The sequence below is a fragment of the Patiria miniata genome, unplaced genomic scaffold (assembly GCF_015706575.1).
Source record: "Patiria miniata isolate m_02_andy unplaced genomic scaffold, ASM1570657v1 HiC_scaffold_23, whole genome shotgun sequence".
Classification (NCBI taxonomy): domain Eukaryota; kingdom Metazoa; phylum Echinodermata; class Asteroidea; order Valvatida; family Asterinidae; genus Patiria; species Patiria miniata.
In genome coordinates, this window is record NW_024037062.1 from 6421672 (window position 1) to 6443306 (window position 21635).

At 39.2% G+C, this 21635-nt stretch overlaps 1 protein-coding gene across 1 annotated transcript; it reads right to left on the reverse strand.

The window, feature by feature from the left end:
• Window positions 1-2694: 2694 nt before the first annotated feature.
• LOC119731425 (lactadherin-like) lies at window positions 2695-8758 on the reverse strand. The gene is made up of 3 exons (XM_038204595.1): window positions 8659-8758; window positions 3888-4108; window positions 2695-3269 (listed from the first exon to the last, which is right to left on the reverse strand). Exons 1-3 carry the CDS (start codon window positions 8756-8758, stop codon window positions 3123-3125), a joined length of 468 nt encoding a protein of 155 aa, XP_038060523.1. The 3' UTR covers window positions 2695-3122.
• Window positions 8759-21635: the final 12877 nt, after the last annotated feature.

The window sequence follows — 21635 nt, forward strand, 5'->3', positions numbered from 1 at the left end:
AAGGAAATTGCATTTTAGGACACTCTGTATTGTATCATCAATTTCTTCCAAAAGAGGGCGCGCTATATAAGCACTGCTCACCGCTAGCCGACTTCTGTCCATTAACGATATAAACATAGTTATTGTAAAGACGAAATCCGAACTGAAATAAACACTTTGCATTGAAATGAAATCTCGTCCAATATTTTGCCATACTATGTGATACAAGAATCTCGAATATTGACCGGAACCGTGAAAGAATGACATATATATAATTCAAGGAAATTGTAGTGTCAGGACACTCCGTATTTAAATCGCTCACTATCACATGTGCTTCCCAATCTCCCCTATCAATCAATCCGAGATATGGTGATGAGAACTAACCAATTGCTTTGTTGATAACGCCCTCTACCGCTGCGACAGCTAGACTATGCATATTGCATGATTGACGGTGGACAAAGGAATGATGTATACTTGCAGTAGTTTTAAGTCATGTTAGTTTTCTGGGTATGGAGTTTTAATTTCTAAGATTTTTGATGTCAGTGCAGACATATTTGACATCTAGAATATTGTTAAATTTCACGTTGTTTTAATTTCATCAGTGCGAGTTTCACAGGGAAATGTTTTATGGAATCTAGTCAGAAAGTGCTTGTAGGTATTGTGCAACTTTTATTAATTTTATTATTATTATTATTATTATTGTTTTTTTTTTTTTGGGGGGGGGGCTAATTTATACCGTTAGCTCAAATTTGGTTTGCAACAACCACGAAAGAAAGCAAGACTAGGCACGTCTAGTAAAGATGTTCCCAGAGATGGACTTGGGCTCAGGGGTCTAAGGAGTTACCTTAGTCATTTGTTTGCGGGCCACGGTAGGGCTTATGCAAGTCGAAATCTTAAGAGACTGTCAGTCAGGTCAGGTCAGGTCAGTTAGGTCAGGTCATGTCAGGTTAGTTAGGTCAGGTCAGTCAGATTGGGTCGGTCTTATTCAAGTCTAAATCACAAGAGACAGTCAGTCAGGCCAGCTACTTCAGGTCAGGTCAGGTCATTCAGGTAAGGTCAGGTCAGGTCAGGTCAGGTCAATCAGGTCGAGCCGGCCAATCAGGTCAGGTCAGTTCGGGTTGGGTCTGGTTTTATTCAAGTCTAAATCTTAGACAGTCGGTGAGGTTAGTTAGGTCAGGTCAGTTCAGGTCAGTTCAATTCAGCTCAGGTCAGGTCAATTCAGATCAGTCAGGTTGGGTCGGGTCGGGCTTGATATTCTAGTCGAAATCACAAAAGACAGTCCGGCCCGGTCCAGTCGGTGGGTGCGTGCCTGTGTGCTAGATAAGTGCTAAAAAGTATAGGCTGGCCCTCTGGGACCAGCACAACTTTAGTCTAAACAGATACATGTCAGGTCATGAGACACTTTAAAAGATAACTGACAGTAAGAAATGATATCTAAAAACGATACTGCAGGTGCACGCTTACACTCTATCTAAAGTGCTTTTATTGAATGAATATACATTTAACACAGAAAAGAGACGTGGTAGAAAAGGCTTGTGCCGTGATATGCCAAACTTTCTCCATCGTGTCTCTGACTAAATTTTCAATTAATTTAATTGGCTTTAAGGTAATGGTCACCATTTGCAGAAAAAAAGGTAATATTTGCCTTTTCAAGAAACAATCAACAATACATTTGAAGCAGGTTATAAATAAAAAAGAAGAAAATGTCGAAATTGTGCACAATAGATGACATACTTTTGAGAAAACTGTAACAACGCATCTTTTTTTTCTCACGCAAAGCATGTTTTTGTTGACCGTTTGAAGGTTTGGTCCTAACCATCGATGGTTATTTTTTGCCTGGAAACAGAAAGAATACTGGGCGGAAATTATTTCACAGGATGCTTTATATATTTTTATTTTCTGAAAATTAAGTAGAATAAATCATGATATTTTGATAGTTTTATGTTTGAGTGTTTGCAAATGGTGTCGATTACCTTTAACCACTTCTAAACTTGAAGGAAAGGGGAAAAAAAAAAAAAAAAAAAAAAAAAAACAATTTGCTAAGGAACATTTCCAGTTACAATTGTTTTTTTTTAAGGAATTTCTACCAGTTACTGAGATTCATGCTAAAAAAAGCCATTGAATTTCAACTTGAAAACGAAACTGTCACTTTTTAAAGTAATATTGTGTTTACGTTTGTATTCCACTTGTCACTAATCTTTCCAATGATTATTATTTCGTGAGAAGTGCGTTTTTAGAGCCCAAAAGATCGCAACCAGCCAAAAGTGCAAATTTTAAGAGTTTTGTAGTTTGAGTGAAACAATTTCATGTTCTAGCTGGTTTTCCAAAAATATCCCTTTTACTATTATTTTTCTACATGCAAAAATGATATTACGTAATTATATGCCCTTGTATTTTATTACAGATTGTACCACTAAGAGTCTAAAATATTCTTATTTTTTTGTATTTTATTACAGATTGTACCACTAAGAATCTAAAATATTCTTAGCAAAAAAACTCGAAAAAAGGTAAATTTAAATTCTGTTTATCATTATTTTGTTTTTAATCCAACTGATTTCTTTTTCCGGTATCAATGTAGCATGGGAAACTCCTGCCTCTAAAGCTCACTGGAAAATTTGACAAATTCAAAACTGCGGAAAAGTCTACGTCTTAAACCTGGGTTAACCTTTAGACTGCTTCCCGCTCCCTCCATCATAGCCCTTATTTGTTTTCAGTTTAACAACAAAATCGCTCAAAATCATGAGAAGGGTGCACAACAAATGAAACTGGTTGAATTTGCAGCTCAGTGGATACTAGATATTTTGAGAACAAATGCCCAATTTGTTGGCGTCTCGTAAATAAATTCCGTTGCCAACGCACATACAAAACTGAGCCTGTAGGGTAATTTATAAAATCACTTTCAAAGATTGTTTCTTCCGAATGATTGCAGTGCTATCTTCCTTTTGAGCGAGGATTTTCTTGTTAAATCGCTAGGTACGATTCTGGGTAACTGCACATGTTCCTAGGTGTCTTTATGTTTTGACTGAATCATTCTTAAAATTTAACACAAGTCTCATATCTATGACATATACATCCCTGCTCCCATTTATCAAATTTGCAGCGAGCACTAGAGCTAGGTTTTCTCAAGCTGGCATCGATGGACTTTACTCATTAAGTGTGCAGCCGAGGACCTCAAAGCGCATACAGCAGAATCGATGATACTTCGTAGGCAGGATACGCAGGAACCTGGCCTGGAAAGACCTCGGGAAAGTGGTGGTCACGTGGGTGTTTTGGTCTGAGTTTCCAGGGAACTGTGGAATAAACAATATGAACACGATTTTTATACCAGCGTTGAAAGGTTAATGGGGATGAGTTTTCCCTTGCAGTCACACGGTTTCAGCAGGAGCGATAGAGGGAGCCCTCGTCCTACGGCATGCATAATCATAGAATTAGGGCTTTGTAGAATCAGTAAAATAATTAAAGTATTTAAAACACTGAGGCAAGACAACAGATTTGTTGATTGGAATATGGTTGGAAGAAAACATAAGTCGATCTGACAACAACTCCCATGTTGGCGTTTTTCCCTTCTTATAGTATATATATTTTTTTCATTTACTTTTAAATTCAAGAGTGGTGATGGATAGGTGTTTACTTGGGTGGGACTTGAACCCATGACAATGTGCTTACTAGTGCGAATGTCTTTCCACTCGACCAGCAAGGTTGCCTGGGTCTGTGGCTGGTTCGAATCTTATCCAGATTAATTTCAATCCAACGCCAGCACCTGTAAACAGGAGGTCTTGGGTTTGAGTCCCAAGCGACTGAGTATAAAGCTTGTAAATTTTATCTCAAACTCTCGGACAACACTGAGTATACGTTATTTATGAAATTACATCGGTGAAAGGGCAAATTGAACAATGCGATCGGACTACCTTCATCGGTGTAGGCCTACATGATCCATCATCGGTGACGGTAGTCCATTCTTGGCCATCGTCGCTGTAGGCCACTTTGAACTCCGTCACCCAGTCGTGATAGTCCGCGCGCCCCTGGGTGATAACGCCAGTGATGGTTGCATTGGAACCGAGGTCGACTTGGATCCACGGATTGGCTTCACTAGCTCCAGCATTACACCAGACTGCAGCCCCGTTCGTGGCTGCAGAGGAAGCAGATAATCAAACATGCTGAGCATAAAATACTGCTTAGCAAATTTATGAGCTAAGCAAAAACTGACAACCTGCCACAAGTATTACACCTGGGAGAGGCTGCACTTCCAAATTAGGCGGATATAATAAGGACAAAGTATCGCATGACCAGTATTATGTGCTAATCAAAAATCGGCAGGGAAATATCGTCACAAGCCATATTGCGTGTCAAACGTTGCAAAATGTAATGTTTTACTGTAGGCCTATATATTTTCGATGTACATTTGATGTTCACTTTACATTCGATGTTTCTTTAAGGGTCGCAGTCTGGTTACTAGACCGCGAAAATCTGATTATTTTGCCTAAAGTCAGTGTATGAGACGTCAGGGGATCGTGTAAAGTGATTAGAGCCAGACCTAAACGGTAACAATTGGAATTGTTGGTAATCTCGGATCATGCGCAAAGCAGTCTTTATTGTTTGGGCAGTACCACCTGTCACATGAAAATCCGACTCCTATGATAATCGGACCCCTATTTCCCTATTATCGGTTGATCCCTCGCACGTGACAGGTCACTCGCCCGAAACGATCCTAAAAATAGCATAGTATCGTACTCACGCGTGCGCAGTAGGGCCTACTACCAATGAGTCCACATTTCATGGAGTCAGATATTCACGCTACACCGCCAGCTGCATGTGTTTGCATTTTGTACATTGTATGTTCGTGTACATGTACATGTACATGTACATGTATCATCCGTAATGCCCGCATGTCATGAGCCCATGACGATTCCAAAACCAGCCTTTATTTACACATAAGTGCTAGCATTGCGCTCGCAGTACCGGTTGCAGTTTCGTCGTAATTCTAGAATAAACAGCCCACCGAGTGTTGTATAAACAATTAAAGATAAGCAGAGTTACAGAATTCGTTGGCTTTAATAAAGTGGCACACGCGAGGGCTTCCTTGCTCTATGGTGAGAGACTGAGGATATTTCAAGATGTTCTCTTTTTAAAACTTTGCGGATTAATATTTAGTGCAAGGAGTGAAGTATACATATTTAGAATTCTTCTCAAGTTACACTCTCAGTCAGTTTAAGTACAAAAGGGCAAAATGTCAAAATGTCGAATATCTGAGTGTTGTAAATTCGAGCCGGGAGGATTACCGTTGTGCCGAGAGGGATTGAGACCTTTACGGCCGACACAGAAAAGAAAAACATCACTGTCTGCAAAATTTCACTGAATCGATAGATGGGTTAAGCATAGAGAAAGGACATCCAAACTTCAATTATAAGCGCCCCGAATTGCGAATAATTCGGTATCAAAACAGTTTCAGCCCAACTCATTTCACATCGAGCCTACATCCAGGCACTTAAACACCCATTTTTGGTCCGTCATTTAATGACAGCAATTTTAATTTGTTGTTAAATCATTTTACGAAAGGGGACAGAAAAAGAATGTATAAGCGCCTTGAGAAAATTGGTGCATTGGTAAACCCAGCCCGATTAATTTTATGATGAGACAGAGATTCGGCTTTTTTTTCAACATTCACTGCCATTGGGTGAAACGAAAACCAGTAATTCAGTCAGACGATTTTGTTCCATCGCTTATTTCAGAAATGTCCAGATTCGATAGATGATTAAGGCACATTTAAAGTTCAATTTATTAGCGCCCCAAATAATTCGGTATCGAAACAGTCTCCGACCAACCAATTTGACATTGAGGTTAAAATCCAGGCAAAACATTGTTTACATACATCGTTCATCAGAATAACGGATCTCCAGCTTTGAAATGAATTTGTTCCATCTTTAAACAGACAATTTGGGTGTACCGGTGTGAGTTTGTCTTATATTCCCTATATGGACTTGTGAACAAAAGATGTCCACATAATGCAGGTTGTGTTAACGTTATGTGGACTTAGCCGTGTCCACATAACGTTTTGCCCTTTCTGGAAAACAGGTTTAGAGGCATTTTGGGGTTAGGTTTATATGTAGCAGAATGAAGAGAAACACTATAGGGAATCATAGAAAAAAAATTGGGTTAAAAGAGTTTTCACAGTTTAAGTAAAGTTATTTTTTGTACCGAGTTTTCTTAACTACACGAAAACAAAGCAATGTCCACACAAGGTATATAACGTAAGTCTGTGTGGGTGGGTGGGTGACTACAAATTCGTATCCTTGTGGAGACACACACACAATAGGGAACAAAACATTGTAAAGGTCTCCACAGGGCAATTTATATAGATGAATAGGTCTCCACAAGGTTTTCATGAAATAGATATATGCGTTTTACTCAAAAACTAGGAATTTCCAAGGTGGGTTGATCGGTCGCAAATGAAAGAGTTTTAGAAAAGGGATATTAAGTCCAAATTTCAGCCAAGGAAACTAATTCTAGTTAAAATAAGAGCATTTTGAAACTTCACTTTCAAAATTGAACACTTTACTACACGAGAACAAAGGAATGTCTCCACAAGGATACAAATTTGAGAAGGTGTGGGTGTGTGTGTGTGTTAAAGTAACATACGAAAGGGGAATGAAAGAGAATCCTGCCCCGAAAAATATCGACGCACTGACAAGCTCAGCCCAATTTAAAAACGGAGATCCGGCTTTTTGAAAGTCCTTTAAATTCACAGTGCAATCGGGTTGGGAAGGGCCACGTTCTGAGGCCGAGGGCCAGATCCAGAGATGAGAGTGCCCGGCCGGTGCTGACAGGCGCGGTCCGCTGATCAGAGTGCCTGTACGTGCCGTTCGTTGCGCCCCGCACACCGCCGCGGCCGATAGCGGGTTCAGCTATTGTTTTGGACGGGAAAATATTGCAAAAATAACAAACGGACTGGGGTTTTTACCAAAACACAGTGCTCTCCCAACACGCACCCATCATAATGATGAAATGTTTCAGACATATTAACTTGTTTGTGGTTGTAGTCGGTATCGGCCGTATTACATCATGGTCTTAATCCCTCTCGGTGCCGATCCCAGCTCGAATTTACAACACTCGATCGGATATTCGACATTTTGTACTATAACAAAGAGTGCAACTTGGGAATAAGCCTAAATTGGTACTTCACTAGTTGTACTGAATATTAATATCGTCAAGTTTAAACAAATATCTTCGTAGGCAGACTTTCGCGGTCTAGTAACCAGAGTGTGACTCTTGACAAAACATCAAATGAAAAGTGAAACATCAAATGCATATTGCAAAAGATTGAATACAAATATACCGATGAAATATCGAATACATATTGCTCGAAATGTCGAACATATAGTTGTAAAACATTGCTCACATGTGTGAGAATATCGCAAATATATTGTAAAACATTACACACAATTGTATCGAAAAACATCGCATATTTAATGCCAAGCACTCATCGAACATAATATTGAAAACATCGCACATATATATCGTCAAATATTGCACATATAAATGTAAAACATCGCACACTTATATTGAGCATTGCACATAATGTAAAACATCGCACACATACATGTAGCCTATATCAAACATCGTAAACATAATGCAAAACATCGCACACTTATATTGAAAATCGCACATAAATGTAAAAGATAACACACACATATTGAACATCCAACATATATATTGTAAAACATTGAATATTGCAACGTTTGACACGCCATAAAGCAATGTACATACTTTTTGCTGGTAACCCCCCAAAAATGCTGCAAGCAGAAACGGGCTCTGTGTCCTTGGAATATTACACAATATTTCATAATGCTTATAAAACGTTAAACCACGGATATTCAGCTCTCAAATGCTATTTGTTTTATCAATGTTGCTTTTGCCAAGTTAGCAAATATAGTCCGTTGAACACAAACACTGAAAATTCAATTTGTGCCGCTTTCTACATTATTAGGCCTATAATGACATGACAAGACATGGCACTGGTTCAAATCCGACTTCAATTGAGGTTCGCAATTCCAGAAGATATGTTTTTATTATGATGATTTGGAGAGTGTGTTACAAATAATGACAAGAACATTATAATATGAAAAAAAGGTGTTTCTTCACCTATTCATTACTAATTGTATTTCTGCACGATCATACATGTGTATAATACTGGTAATTTCTGTTTATAGTATCAACTTACGGAAAGTGGCACAAGTTTGAGTGTTTGTGTTCAACGGACCATATCTTTGGTTTAGCAAAAGCAAAATGGATATTAACAAATAGCATTGGAAAGTTTAATATTTCAGGTGTAACATTATATAAGCTTCATGACACATTTTTCAATATTCCAAGGACATAGTGCCCGTTTCTGCTTGCAGCATTTTTTTTTTTGGGGGGGGGGCAGGCTGTATGTTGTGCTTAGCATCTCTATTTGACAGTCAGCCATTGAGGAATGAGCGACTTGTGAAACCTGTGAAAGTTCCTGACCACAAAATGTGTAGTTATACAATTCAGCAAAATTGACTTCACTTTGAAGCACCACCCCTCAGAGGAGAGTCTTAAGCGTTTGACATTTTATAGTCATTTTTGACGAATTGTTTTTGTCTGAGTTGGTTGTCTTATTCTTCATCCCGTGTAATTGTTGAACCAAAATGTTGTTACCTCGAAGGTTAAGCCGAGCCCTGGTGGGTCCGTAATCGGCATGGTTACTCCACACTGACGACGCTGTGATGCTTGCGTCTGGGATGCGTCCATCTTCCATCCCAAAGGGTCCCACCTCAGAGCACTCCAAAACATCTGTCAGAGGTAGTGGGAAAATAAATCGATCAGGGTGGGCGTGGTTCATTAAATCAATCGCAATCATTTTATTGTGTAGACATCACGGCCGGGCGCGGATTCCACCTTCTCCTGTTCTTGGAAATGAGTCATGAAACTTGGTATGTTTGTAGATTTTGATTGGTACTTTGACTCTGTAGCTCAATCAGACAAAGTGTTTCAAGTAGTGATCATCATGTTTCACTCGTGCGTCCGTGAAACGATGAATTAATGCAAAACTCTGTATGTAACACTAACAGGGTTGATAATTGTTCCAAATATGCATATTACAACACGCAACACAAAGGTCAGGTCATCCACACCAGATACGAGATGCGAGATGCGAGATGGCAGATTGGGAACACTTAATAGTGTGCCTAGGCTCGTTTAAACGGGAGATAAATAAGTCATTCATAGGGATAAATAAGTCGTTTAAACCAGATAAATAACTTTTTTGAACGAGATAATTAAGCGTTTAAAACGAGATAAATAAGCAGTTTAAACGAGATAACAAGTCGCTGAAACGAGATACCGGATAAGTCGCTTAAACGAGAACTATGTCGTTTTCGGTTTTTTTCGGTTTTTGTTTTTGTTTGGCAGTATACGCTCTACAAAACGCAGAGCCAGCCTGAGGCCATGTTCTTTTTTCTTTTAAATTTACACGCTAGCTATTTCGGCGCAAAATTCGTCGGCACAATGACATAAAACAAGCTGAATTAATGCGCGTCGGTATCAGATTATTTCCTTTTTTAACGTTCTGGAATGCGCACAGTTGGGATACAAAAGTGGAAAGAGCATTTAAAAGTAGGATACAACATCGACACAACCATCCTTTAAGGGAAGTCAACATTTTTTTACTTTAAAAAATCGAGCTGTTGGGTGCTAGTCATGAATCCTGCCGCACTTTTCACCAGTGCAACATATTTTGCGGACGTGCGAGAAACAACATTTGTTCATTGGTGCTGTTTGTATTTTTTTTATTGGTTTTATTGATTTGGTTTATTGCTATTTATATACAATGGTACACAATAGAAAGTGTCGCGGTTCTCGTGCTCAAAAACATTAAAATACATTAAACTTTACATTACAAACATTAAACTATATTCATAATTTAAATAAATTACCCCTTGAAATATCTCTCTAAAAAGTAAAAGTCATTAACAAGACAAACGAATTATTATAATGTATAACCAGTGCTTTGACTAGCCCGCCGCTGTATTTACTCGCATTTGGCTAGCGGGCTACCACTAAGCTCGAACCATTATTATGCCTGCATGGCAATCTCCCCTCCCTCCCTCCCTCCCCCCCCCCCCTTCAAGATTCGTCTGTCGACGCCACTGTGCCCTCCAAATCCTAAATAAAGATCGCCGCCATTGGTGCGTATCAGATGGGTTACAATTGAAATGTCATGGATAATTGGACTTATTTTTTTTAATTTCATCGCTGCCAAAGTGAAATTTGGGCGGGAAGACAAGACAGAAAGCTACATGTAGCAATTAATGGTTGTGCCTTTTTTGTGTATTTTCCCTGATTTACTGCATTATTTATAAATGAACGAGGCTTACTTTATGATCCAATTCGTCACCGACACCACGAAGTAACACTCTACCGTGTTAAAGCATATTTTTTTCGATTTTCAGTTTTTTGGATTTTTAAACAATATTCATCAAGGCTCACCATTGCACGAAGTTTCAAAGCTTCAAGAGCTTTACTTTAATAATTACGCTAAGTATCCATGGCAACTTTTGCGCAAAAGTGACAATTTTTGTTTTCACGAAGTAACACTCAAGTTCCATTTTCCATTGCAATGCATGGCGCGCACTCTGCTCATAAGTGAGCAAAAACATTTTCACGAAGTAACACTCTTCTTGTAACAAGTTGTATGAGCGCGCGCGCGCTGACCTGAAGTTGCACTTTCCTCGTGTTAAATACATTGAAGAGTGTTACTTCGTGGAAACGAAAATTTACAGTTTCGCAGCTTTTTCGGTTTCACGAACTAACACTCATCTTTTTTCTCTTATTTCTTGTTTATTTAATACACAAACGAGTGAAAAACAGCAGATTTAATAAATTCAATTCATCAAGTGTCCACAACGAGAAACCCAACTGAAAATACTCTGTCGTTTTGACGATAAGTGTTGTTTTAGAAGGCGTTCAACTTTAGTTGCCGTTTTCTCCGATTGCTAGTTTTTACTGGTATATAGATGGGTGTTACTTCGTGGTGTCGGTGACGAATTGATGAGAGAAAAAATATTACCAGAAAGGCCTTGGCAATGTTGTGTTCTAAGATACTATAGGTTTTCCCGGCTATTTAAAAAAAATTTCATTCAAATTCACCAACTCAAACATACAATTTCGTCCGAGAACAATTTCTCATGCTTTACAGCAAACCACTTTAGTCATTTACCATTCAATTTTAAAGTTTTGTCACCCTCTTTAGTCACCGGGTCGAGAATATTCACTGTTAAAAATGCCCGAAAATTTACGGACTCCGTAAAGTGAAATATTCCGTATTTTTGGTGTAATTTCACGGACTTGCAAATGCAAATACTAATTATGCTAATTAGCGTGATAATAATCGACCACATCGGCCCAAACAGCTACAATATAGTACATCTTAGTACATATTGATATTTCACCCACAATCGTCTACACATGTCCAAACTCATGTGTAAAGGTCTGTTTATTTTAATACGGAATGAAAAAAAACTTTTTCAGGAAATTTTGCTGCCAGCAAGAAAATAGCATTCCGTTTTCCTGCAGCAAAATTTCTATAATGTCTGTAATTTTGGACCCTCTTTAAGGATGACCAAGGAAACAATCTTTAAACTTCGGAGAAGCATACGTGGTATTTTGTTTACGCATGTCATGGGTCCTTTGCTAAGGACCTTTTGTGATGCTTCCCTGACCAATTACTAGGCTGGTTCAGGATTATAATAGCAAACCTATAGTGCCATTATTGAATTAATTCTGTTCGACTTAGCTCGTGTATATTCGTATCAAGTGTTAAAGTTCAGGTTCTGATGAGTTTTGTTTTCGGTATTAACCCCCTCCCCCCAAGTTTTTGATTTTTCCATGGAGCTATGGGCTCCGTGCACAAGTGCCCCTTCAACGGCCAGAAACGGAGAGTTGGGGGAGGGCCTAGACTGGTTCACTGTCCATCCACTGCGTATTTTAAATGATCCAAAGTTATTGGGGGAGGGAATAGTCTAGAAGACAGTGGCGTAGACACCGGGGGCGTGGGGGGACCCCCCCCCCATGAAACCTTGTCGCCCCCCAGTTGCCCCCCCCCCCCCCACTGAGATTTTGAGTTTCTAAAAAAAATATCATTGATCTACATGACGCCATGGGCTTCAATCCTGGGGGGGGGGGGGGGGGGGGGGGCAGGGGACATATCTCCCCCCCCCCACTTTTTGAAGGGTGGGGGACACAATATCAAATGTCCCCCCCCCCCCCAGATTTTTGAACTCGTGTCTCATTTACAGGGCCCTATTATGTACTACAATGTATCTTTTGCTTACAAAATATTGGTTAAAGTGGTCAGAAATTGCCTCAGATAGCACCACAGAGCATTTAGAATCCAAAATTTTTTGGGGCCCTTCAGCAGGCCCCGAACCCCACGCCTGAAGCTCAGAATTCTGATAGCTGATTCAATGACTCCAACCCCGAAAACAATGTTCAAAAATTTTTCTTATGCCTTTGCCTGAGAAAACCTCGAAAATTATTTTTAAATTATTATCTTTTGTGCTAAGATAATTATTGGTTAAAGTGGTAAGAAATTGCCTCAGATCACACCACAGAGCATCGAGAATCCAATTTTTTTAGGGGCCCTTAAGCGGGCCCCGAACCCCACGCCTGATTCAATGACTCCAACCTCAAAAACGATGTTCAAATAATTATCTTTTGCTAAGAAAATATTAGTTAAAGCATGGAGAAAAGTGGTAAGAAATTGCTTCAGATCACACCACCGAACATCTAGAATCATTTTTTTTTCGGAGCCCTTAAGCGGGCCCCGAACCCCACTCCGTAAGGGCTTCGCCCCCCCCCCCCCCCTCCACTTTTGAAAAGCGATTGACGCCCCTTCATGACGCCCCCCCCCCATGAAATGTTCCAGCCCCCCCCCCCAGCACCGCCCCCCCCCCCCCCCCCCCCCCCCACTGAAAAATTCCTGGCTACGCCACTGCTAGGAGACCATTGCAAGTTAAATTGAACGTATGCGTTCGCCGACGTTGCCTGACGATCATGCGTAGACGCTGCGGCTAATAGCTTGGCACATTCTGGAAGTGGTGTGGAACTTTGCGCGCGAACCAGTACAGTACAGTACGCACATGCTGTGTCCCGTCCATGCTGTGTCCCGTCCATACGGAGACAATGGTCCCGTACGTCCATGGTGCTCTCAAAAGTGGTAACACGCGTCCTCTTGTGTGTTGGAGCACGGAGCCCATACGGAGGCCAAGTGTCCGGAGAAAAGAACTGGTCCACATTTCGGCGCGGATGTGCGAGTGCGGTTACCCCCCTCTCTCCCCCCCCCACCCGACATCAAAAGCCGGATACGCCATATAGCCTAGGCCCACTTGGAAGTAGAGCGTCTCCGACCCCCCCCCCCCCCCCACACACACACACACACACACATTCAAAAACAAATATTCTTAATGATAAACTTTCCCGAGTGGGGACTCATCATAGTAAAGGCACTTATTAGACTTTCATTAATTTGCAATATTTCCACCTTTTCCAAATATACTGATACATTATCGGTCGATTTATCGGTGCCAGTTGATTTTGGGGGGTGCATTGTCTCAACGTTTTAAGCTGAACCTCCATCTGTTACATGTACTTACATGTAGTAATGCAAACATTTTGAACTATATCAATTTTTATATATGTACCGCCACCACTGGCAATGTACTGTAGAAAAATACTTTCTTTAAAATAGTCAAATATTAGACATTGTGCACCTGTTTTTTAAATTATCAGGAATGGGGTTTTTATGTACTTTTTACCAAAATGATACTTTTTGAATCTGAGTGAAAGACATTGTTAGTGTGCAAGATATGCTACTTTTAGACATTTCATGAATTTTCAGACTGAATATTTGGTCAAGTGCAACTTGTAATAAATTATTACGTTAGTACTCGACCGCTATATTGCAACACTTTAATCATACATGTACGACACCAAAGATGAATGAAAAAAAAACATTCTTTTGTAAATAGCCCTAATGGCAGATGGAGGTGGCAGTGCACATTTTAATGATTATTTATTATCTATTTTTTTTCTTTTTTTCTTTTTTTAAATAGCCCTAATGGCGGATGGTGGCAAATTTAGTGATCATTTATTATATATATTTTATATTTTTTCCCTTTGTAAATAGCCGTAATGGCGAATAGAGGTGGCAGGGGACATTTCGATGATTATTTATTATCTACATTTTTTTCTTTTTTTTCTTTATTAAATAGACCTAATGGTGGATGGAGGTAGCAGTTTGCACTTTAGTGATTATTCATTCTCTAGAATTGTATGGGTTTTTTTTTCCTTTGTAAATAGCCCTAATTGCGGATGGAGGCAGCGTACATTTGAGTGATGACTTATTATCTAGAATTGTTTTTTTTTATTCTATGTAAATATCCCTAATGGCGGATGGAGGTGACAGAGTACATTTGAGTATTGTTGATTATTTGAATTTTTGTTCTTTTGTAAATAGCCCTAGTGGTGGATAGTGGCAGTGTACATTATAGCGATTATTTATTTTCTAGAGTTGTATATTTCTTCCTTTGTAAAAAGCCCTAATGACGGATGGAGGTGGCAGTGTTCATTTGAGTGATTATTTATTACCAAGAATGTTATCCTTTTCATTTGTAAATACGTGCTTTTGTTATTGTTTCCCTATCGTACTTGGTGATGTGCTCATGTTCTGGCAACGGTTCCAGCCCTATACTTTGCCTAGCTGCGCAACGTTGTAAAACAAATTAAACATCTTAGAGGAATATAATAACATCATATACGACGGATGTTTGCATATGTTTTGTTCATTCACGAAACAATCAATGAATCACCTCTGCCCACCATTTTGAATGTTTTAGCTGACCATCTTTGTGCGGTAACTTCAGGTGCGGATCCAGGATTTTCAAAAGGTGGGGGGCGGGGTTGGATTTTTTTTTAAACCTGTAGGGTAAGTTTTGTCGTGATACACCGACTTGCGAAGCCACGGCGTGGGGTTCGGAAGGTTTCCAAAAACATGTTGAACTTAAGAAGCTATCTGGTGCATTTTAGAGCAAACTGGGGATCTTCGAGGTAGATTATTCCTCAAAATTCAGAGGAGATTTAGAATATTTTTAAAAATAGAAAGAGAATAAACATTTCACAGACATTACAATTTCCTGAACTGGAAAAGCATGGACTTTAAGTAGCTTTCAAATTAAGAAATATGAGTCAAAAATAAATAATTTCTACTTACTATTACATGCCTTTCCAAAAATTAGGGTCAGTAGGTCAGAATTGTTTTTATTTCGTCAAAAAAAAACATTGTGTGCTGATTGAAGGAATGGAACATAATTATGTACAATGAATCATGCATATTTTGTGCCTGGAGAATTTTCATTTGCACCACGAAAGTTATCGAGACTGTCCATCAAAAATTGATAAAAACTTGTCTCATCTAATATGAAAAACGTTTATCTAAGGTGGATGATTCTTAAAGCTAATGGAGAATTGAAGTCGCCCAAGCCACTATGCTCAACGTTAGTCACCGTCAGCCGCCGGCCAGCAGTGGCTGTATATCGCCTGGCGCACACGGCGCACTATCACCGTGTATTGTGTAGTGGGCCCGGCAACGAACCCACGTGCTGTGGCCGAACATTTTTTTGAGAAACACGCTAACGGTGTATCAAGTACGAACAAGCGGAACAATCTCGTTATAATATATTTTAATGAAAAACATACACAGAAATGAGAGATCACGTTCTGGGAATTAATTGGAATAATTTCTCTTTCTCCATCAATGTTTTTTAATTATTTGGTATTTTCTACGATCATAGCTTTGATTCTGTTAGCACGCGGTGGGAACCAGTGAATGGCGATGGCACTGCACTGCACTGCACTGCACTGCCATGCTTTGCCGCAAGGAACGTCGTATACGCGGACAGCCAGCGGCATGGGTTTGGTGCATTTTGATCACAAATATGCGTCAGAAGTATAAGCTTTTTCGTCAAGATTTAGCATGTCAAGATGAAATAATGGCTTTTGTAACGATTACAGTGTGTAATTTCAGCGTATCGGGCCGATACGCACGTTTGTACATGGGGAGAACATTTTTTTTTCTTTTTTCTGAAGGACTATTCTGTCACAAGTAAAATAGTACAATGTAAGCCACCTCAAATAACTGCGTCATGCCATAATTTGTCGAGCAATCCACAGATTTACGCACTAAGATACTTTCTTAAAATTGTCATGACTGAAATGTTGCGCAACGTACACAATAAATGGTGGCCCGAGTGTACTTATGTCATCGGATAAAGTTACATGAAATCGGCTGCAGGGATGAGATTGTCAAATAAAAAAGTCTGAAAATTGAAAGGTGTGAAAGATTCATGTCTGTCTATGCATTTTCATGAAGGACCATATACAAACTATAACTGTGTGAACTTGAATTATACTTGGTTAGTCAAAAAGAAAGTGACCTGGATTAATGATTTTTGTATCTTAAAACCAATCTAATTGGACACACTAATGAAGTACGTTTTAAAAGAGCATGTTTTTTTTGATATAAAAAGACAAAGGCAAAAGTAATGGTCCAGCCAAAATAACAAAGCATAATAAAAAAAAAATGCACACACTGAAATTAAGTAAGATTGATTGATAAAATGGATAAAATTGACCTTAAAAGATGTCACAGCCACCAGGAATAAGATATTGCAGGAGTACACAACAGACCCATACATAGTATGATATTGCATAAAGCACACTAGACCAGACATATTATGAAACTCAAGAATTTAATAAGCATGGTCTTGTATACTCATCTGAAAAGGTGGGTATATTAAAATAGCTTTTTAAAAATAGCAAATGTTAAGTTACAGGCCCCGTACCTTAACTACGCACCTCTACTTATTAGACTAACCACACTAGTTACAATGTTAGTGACGTTTAAAATAATAGTATGAACTGTTTGCTTAAAAACTGTGATAAAGATCACACAACGTAATGTGAAAAGATGGTTATCGGCGCAATGCACTGTGAAAAAGTAAAACCGCGTTGATGTCGCTACGCAGGCAGATTGAAAATGCGTAGAAAAATGTCTAGTGGATATTATGCCGGATCCGGTTTTCTTTTAGTAGGCCTATGGGTGCACACCAGTAAATAGGCCAAATATCCGTCCGCCGAGCTCATGAATACAAGTTATACACTCAAATTCTTCTATATTAGAGAGTTCTGAGAGCCATGGAATCGGGAGATTGAAGAGATATGGCAATACACCTCTGGCCCGGACTTGGGGCTTCCAATTCAGAGCATTTTGGATGCAATCGGGCCCGAAAGTGGCGCTATGTAGCGATCATGTGGAGGGATCCCTTTTCAAGATGGCTACTTTTCCACTTTGGGAAACATCACTAATTTTAGGGGTCGTTTTTATTTGGATGAGAATGTATCGAAAAGTCATATGTCAACCCAACAAAAATTGAAAATCAAATAAAAGATGACATGTTGATTATCATTTTTCTGTGCAGCCTGAACACATGTGAGAGTTTTGAGTATTTTAAAAAGAATTTTGAAGTATGGGCATTTACACTGTTGTCTAAGGAAATTTATTTGATTGGGTGCACCCCTATACGATGTTAAGCCGGGAGATCTTACAGCGCCCTCCTTGACGCATAATTATAGACGAGGAAAAAAAAAGAAATACTTTTCTGCAACTATGCGGAAAAGCCAAAAATAAAAACCAAAAAAAACCCAATGGTTTTTCCGTTGATGGCGGGAAAGCCAATCTGCAAAGTTGGCGGAGAAGCCTGAAGTTCGAAAAGTTATTGCATTTCAATGAATTCGAATCATGGGAAAAACTCAATTGCACGGTCCTTTAAATGTCTATTCGATAAGATGAAGCTCGACTTTAAATTATAATAAGGAGACTAACACTACAGTTACGTGATCTAACAATTTGCACACGGATCGCAAAACGCCAGCAAACAGATCATTTTAGAAATCTGGTTTTGCAATCAAATGACTAATATTGCAATAGAAAAACTCATGCTAGTAATTATCACAACCACCACATTTCTGAGATTTCCCTGTAAGACATCATGCTATAGTTGCACTTTTAACAGATTTTTATGGAGTAGAATTACTTGCCTTGTTTACCACGGCACTGGGCTCTGAAAGACGCGAAAGCCTTGTTACGAAGTGCGATCAGATCATCACCGGGTGCAGCCTTGACCATGGCACTACACGTGTTCCCTCGTACAGGTAGAATACAGAGGGAACTAAAAAGCCGCAGAGTCCAACTGAAGACCCACATTTTACGCGGGTATTTCATAACCAACCAGCAGGTCTTCACTTTGATATCTGCGATCAAAACGGGCAGAGCACCACTCCCTGGCACGATGAGCCTTATGTTTGGAATATCGCTTGCTGTCGTCACATAGTTTCCACGGTAATCGTAACAATGGTTATTGTGTGGAGTTAGTTCATCGACAATCATTACTTATTCAAACCCAATGTCATGTGAAGCTCGGGAGTTTTTTAATTTATTTATTTTTTCTCCCGGAGGAAATATTTTATTAAAAGAAGCCAAGGCAATGTCGAAAAATATCTTGACCTATAAATATCTTGACCTATAACACATTTGGCATACAAGTTAATTTTGACACAGTACTTCAACGGAGTCCCGTTTTGTATAACATTTTGCAATAGATCCATTTGTAATCGAGATGTACTTTTCCAAAGTAAAATAACGTTTTAAATCAAGTTTCAGAAGTGGAAGGGATGTTCTGCTACTGTTCATCTTCATCTTATAAATGCGAAAACGACACAAAATAAGGATCAGGTTGAGAGCAATCCACGATGTTTTACTTATATTGAAAAGTGTAGCCTCAACGTCTAAGCATATGTTTAAATTAAGAGTCCTCTCAAACCAGTCATTAACCCGGGTCCAAAACAGATGAAATCTCATACTTACAAAATAGATGAACAAGCGTTTTGCTCTCAAACTTACAGAAAGTACACTGAGCACTATCTTTTTCCCCCGCCATTTTGGCTAAGAAGGAATTAACGCCAAGAATTCCGTGGACTGGTTCTAAATTGGAATCACCGTAGTCTATCATCAATTGTAACGCTGAATGGAATATTACAAAGCACTAGTACGATTGACGCTCAGTTTTGTTTCCCACTTAGCAATACATTTATAGACATTTTTTTAGCAGATGTTAGACGGTTGCAAATACGGTTGGAGCCTTTTTTGTCCTCCAAGAGTAGCCTAAAATTGAATGGAATAAATGGGAAGCAGGTACTTTTCCTACGCTCCGGATTTTGAGCACCTTGTCTTTATCAGGATTTCCACAGCTAATGTTTTGAATGATATTTGGTTCTTTACTCACTCCTCACATGCACCGAAATGTATCACCTGGTACTCACCACCCTGGCTGAAAGTGGGAGTAATGTATACTTAAAGGAAAAACTTACTAGACTAGAAAGCACTCAGAGAGCGCAAACCTCCGCCAAGCCTAAATAATTTCCCGCCATATTGTCAGTACGCCGAAAAGAAATATTCGCATATCCACTGGACTTCCATATTTTATTGCACATTTAAGATGTCAACGGCTAGGATGGCTCATATTCTGAATTTATCGAAAAATAGCAATGTTGGCCGCTTATATCCTTTAGTTATTCAATAAAACAAATACTTAAAGGGGTATTTCGGCCTGAAATCCCCTCCCCCCAACAGTCATATTTTGGGGGGATCGTTCACTTATCCTACTTCAGAGGTCTGGTTGGAAGGAAACAAACGTAATGTTTTTTTCCGTTCCCGAGAAAAGAAAAAAAAACCTGTTGTTTACATCGGACGCGGCGGACATTTTGTGGCATAAGCATACCTATTTTCAAGCCGTCTCTATTCAATGAACTGTGCACGTTGTGTGTTTGTCACACAATTCACACATCACCAATACATGTATACAAATGTTGTTTCTTACACGTCCGCAGAATTCGAATCACTGTGCTGCTAGACTCACAAATGCCTCAAATGCTTAATATTTTCGGGGTCAAAATTGTGACCCCCGCAATTCGTTTTTGAATAGTTCTCGCAAGAATAATACAAATACGCCCATTATTAAAGGATGGTCGTGTTGATGTTGATATACTTGTCAATGGACCTTCCAATTAAATTAAAACGCGTTTTGTAGCCCTATTGGGCGCATTCCAGGCCGTAATGCCCCTTTAAACTCAAACATTTTGTGGTCTACATGTATATGCCTGGGTCGGTCTACTTCTCTACTCCCCCACTGCATAAAATGGTCCAGTCTATTGACCTGTGTGGTTAGATTAGGTGGGTGATAATGCATACGGGGTCACTGGGTCAGTGCACGGACACGAAGCTGCTCAGTTGTACCCAGGTGTTTCATGGTCTCTCTACACATAGCATATAGGCACATACAAAATGGTAAGGGATCCTTTCAAAAAAATCCTGGATCCATACACTCTTATTGATTTGTACTTGTACCAAGGGACACTCCTAAAAATCACGAAAATCAGGCATTACTTTTTCAGTTCTCCTATATACAGACAACCAACCAGCCAACCAACCAACCAACAAATAAACCAATGCCGAGGAAAATATAACCTCCTTGGCGGAGGTAATAAAAGGTATACCATGGACCTCGAGACATTGATCGAAGAGTCTGCATGTAGGTCTACGTGTATGTTAGGCTCGCATGTTCTGTTTTGGTCATAGAGCAAGAAACAGATGGTCATGCGTGTATCTATATAAATGAATGACTCTTAACACGTTGGCAGGTGTAAGGACTTCCTGAAACCAAAACAATTATTTCAAACCATAGAGCTATATTAAATTACTAGAGCGCTAACTTTGTGTTCAAAGTAATGCCTGCTGGGCGCATCCATGTTTGTGCACAAACCTATGGAGACCTAGAAATTGTGTACGGCTTTTGTACGGCTATTTGCATATCTGCGTTTGTATTCCATACCGATGCGTTATCGAAGCCATAGTAAAGTCATTTTCCTGGAATCCGTGACCATGTTGCAGTACCCTTTTTTTCTCAATGGATTTGACAAATAGGACCAATTTGAAGAAAAAATAACTCCTATACACCTCCCAAAAGTGACGGCAAACTTTTTTAAAGCACGTTTTTCAAAATGGCCGCCGACGCCATATTGAAAAAAAATATAAAATGATATCTCTGGAACCAGAGGAGCAAAACGAAAATGCCATAGATGTGGAATCAAAGAACTTGTCAAAAATTCAAGCTAAGCATCAACATTGAAAAGAAATCGTAAACAAACCAAAAGTATAAATAAACAGATGAATCAGCTGATTAAACTAACAAAACCAAAACACAAGAAAGTGAACAGATGAATGAATGATGAATGATAAGCAACAGAATAATTATAATCGCACCCGAAATACACAACCAAAATAATCAAAATAATGGCACCTATTTGTCCGGCAAAACTGCAAATAACAAACCATGCAATGGCGATCAAATTTATTTAAGCAGTAAAACAAATTAATTTAAAACAACTTGTTATAGGTTATAACAGAAAGAAATAGGTATCAAGATAAAACTCAAAAGAACCACTCAATAAGTTAGGTGTGGCGG

Excerpts from the sequence above, each read along its gene's own strand:
- LOC119731425 (XM_038204595.1), bottom strand. The coding sequence starts at position 8,758 with ATGGAAGATGGACGCATCCCAGACGCAAGCATCACAGCGTCGTCAGTG. Across the intron at positions 4,109-8,658 it reads GGCTCGGCTTAACCTTCGAG|CCACGAACGGGGCTGCAGTC; the intron begins GTAACAACATTT and ends CTTCCTCTGCAG. Across the intron at positions 3,270-3,887 it reads GTAGGCCTACACCGATGAAG|TTCCCTGGAAACTCAGACCA; the intron begins GTAGTCCGATCG and ends TTTATTCCACAG.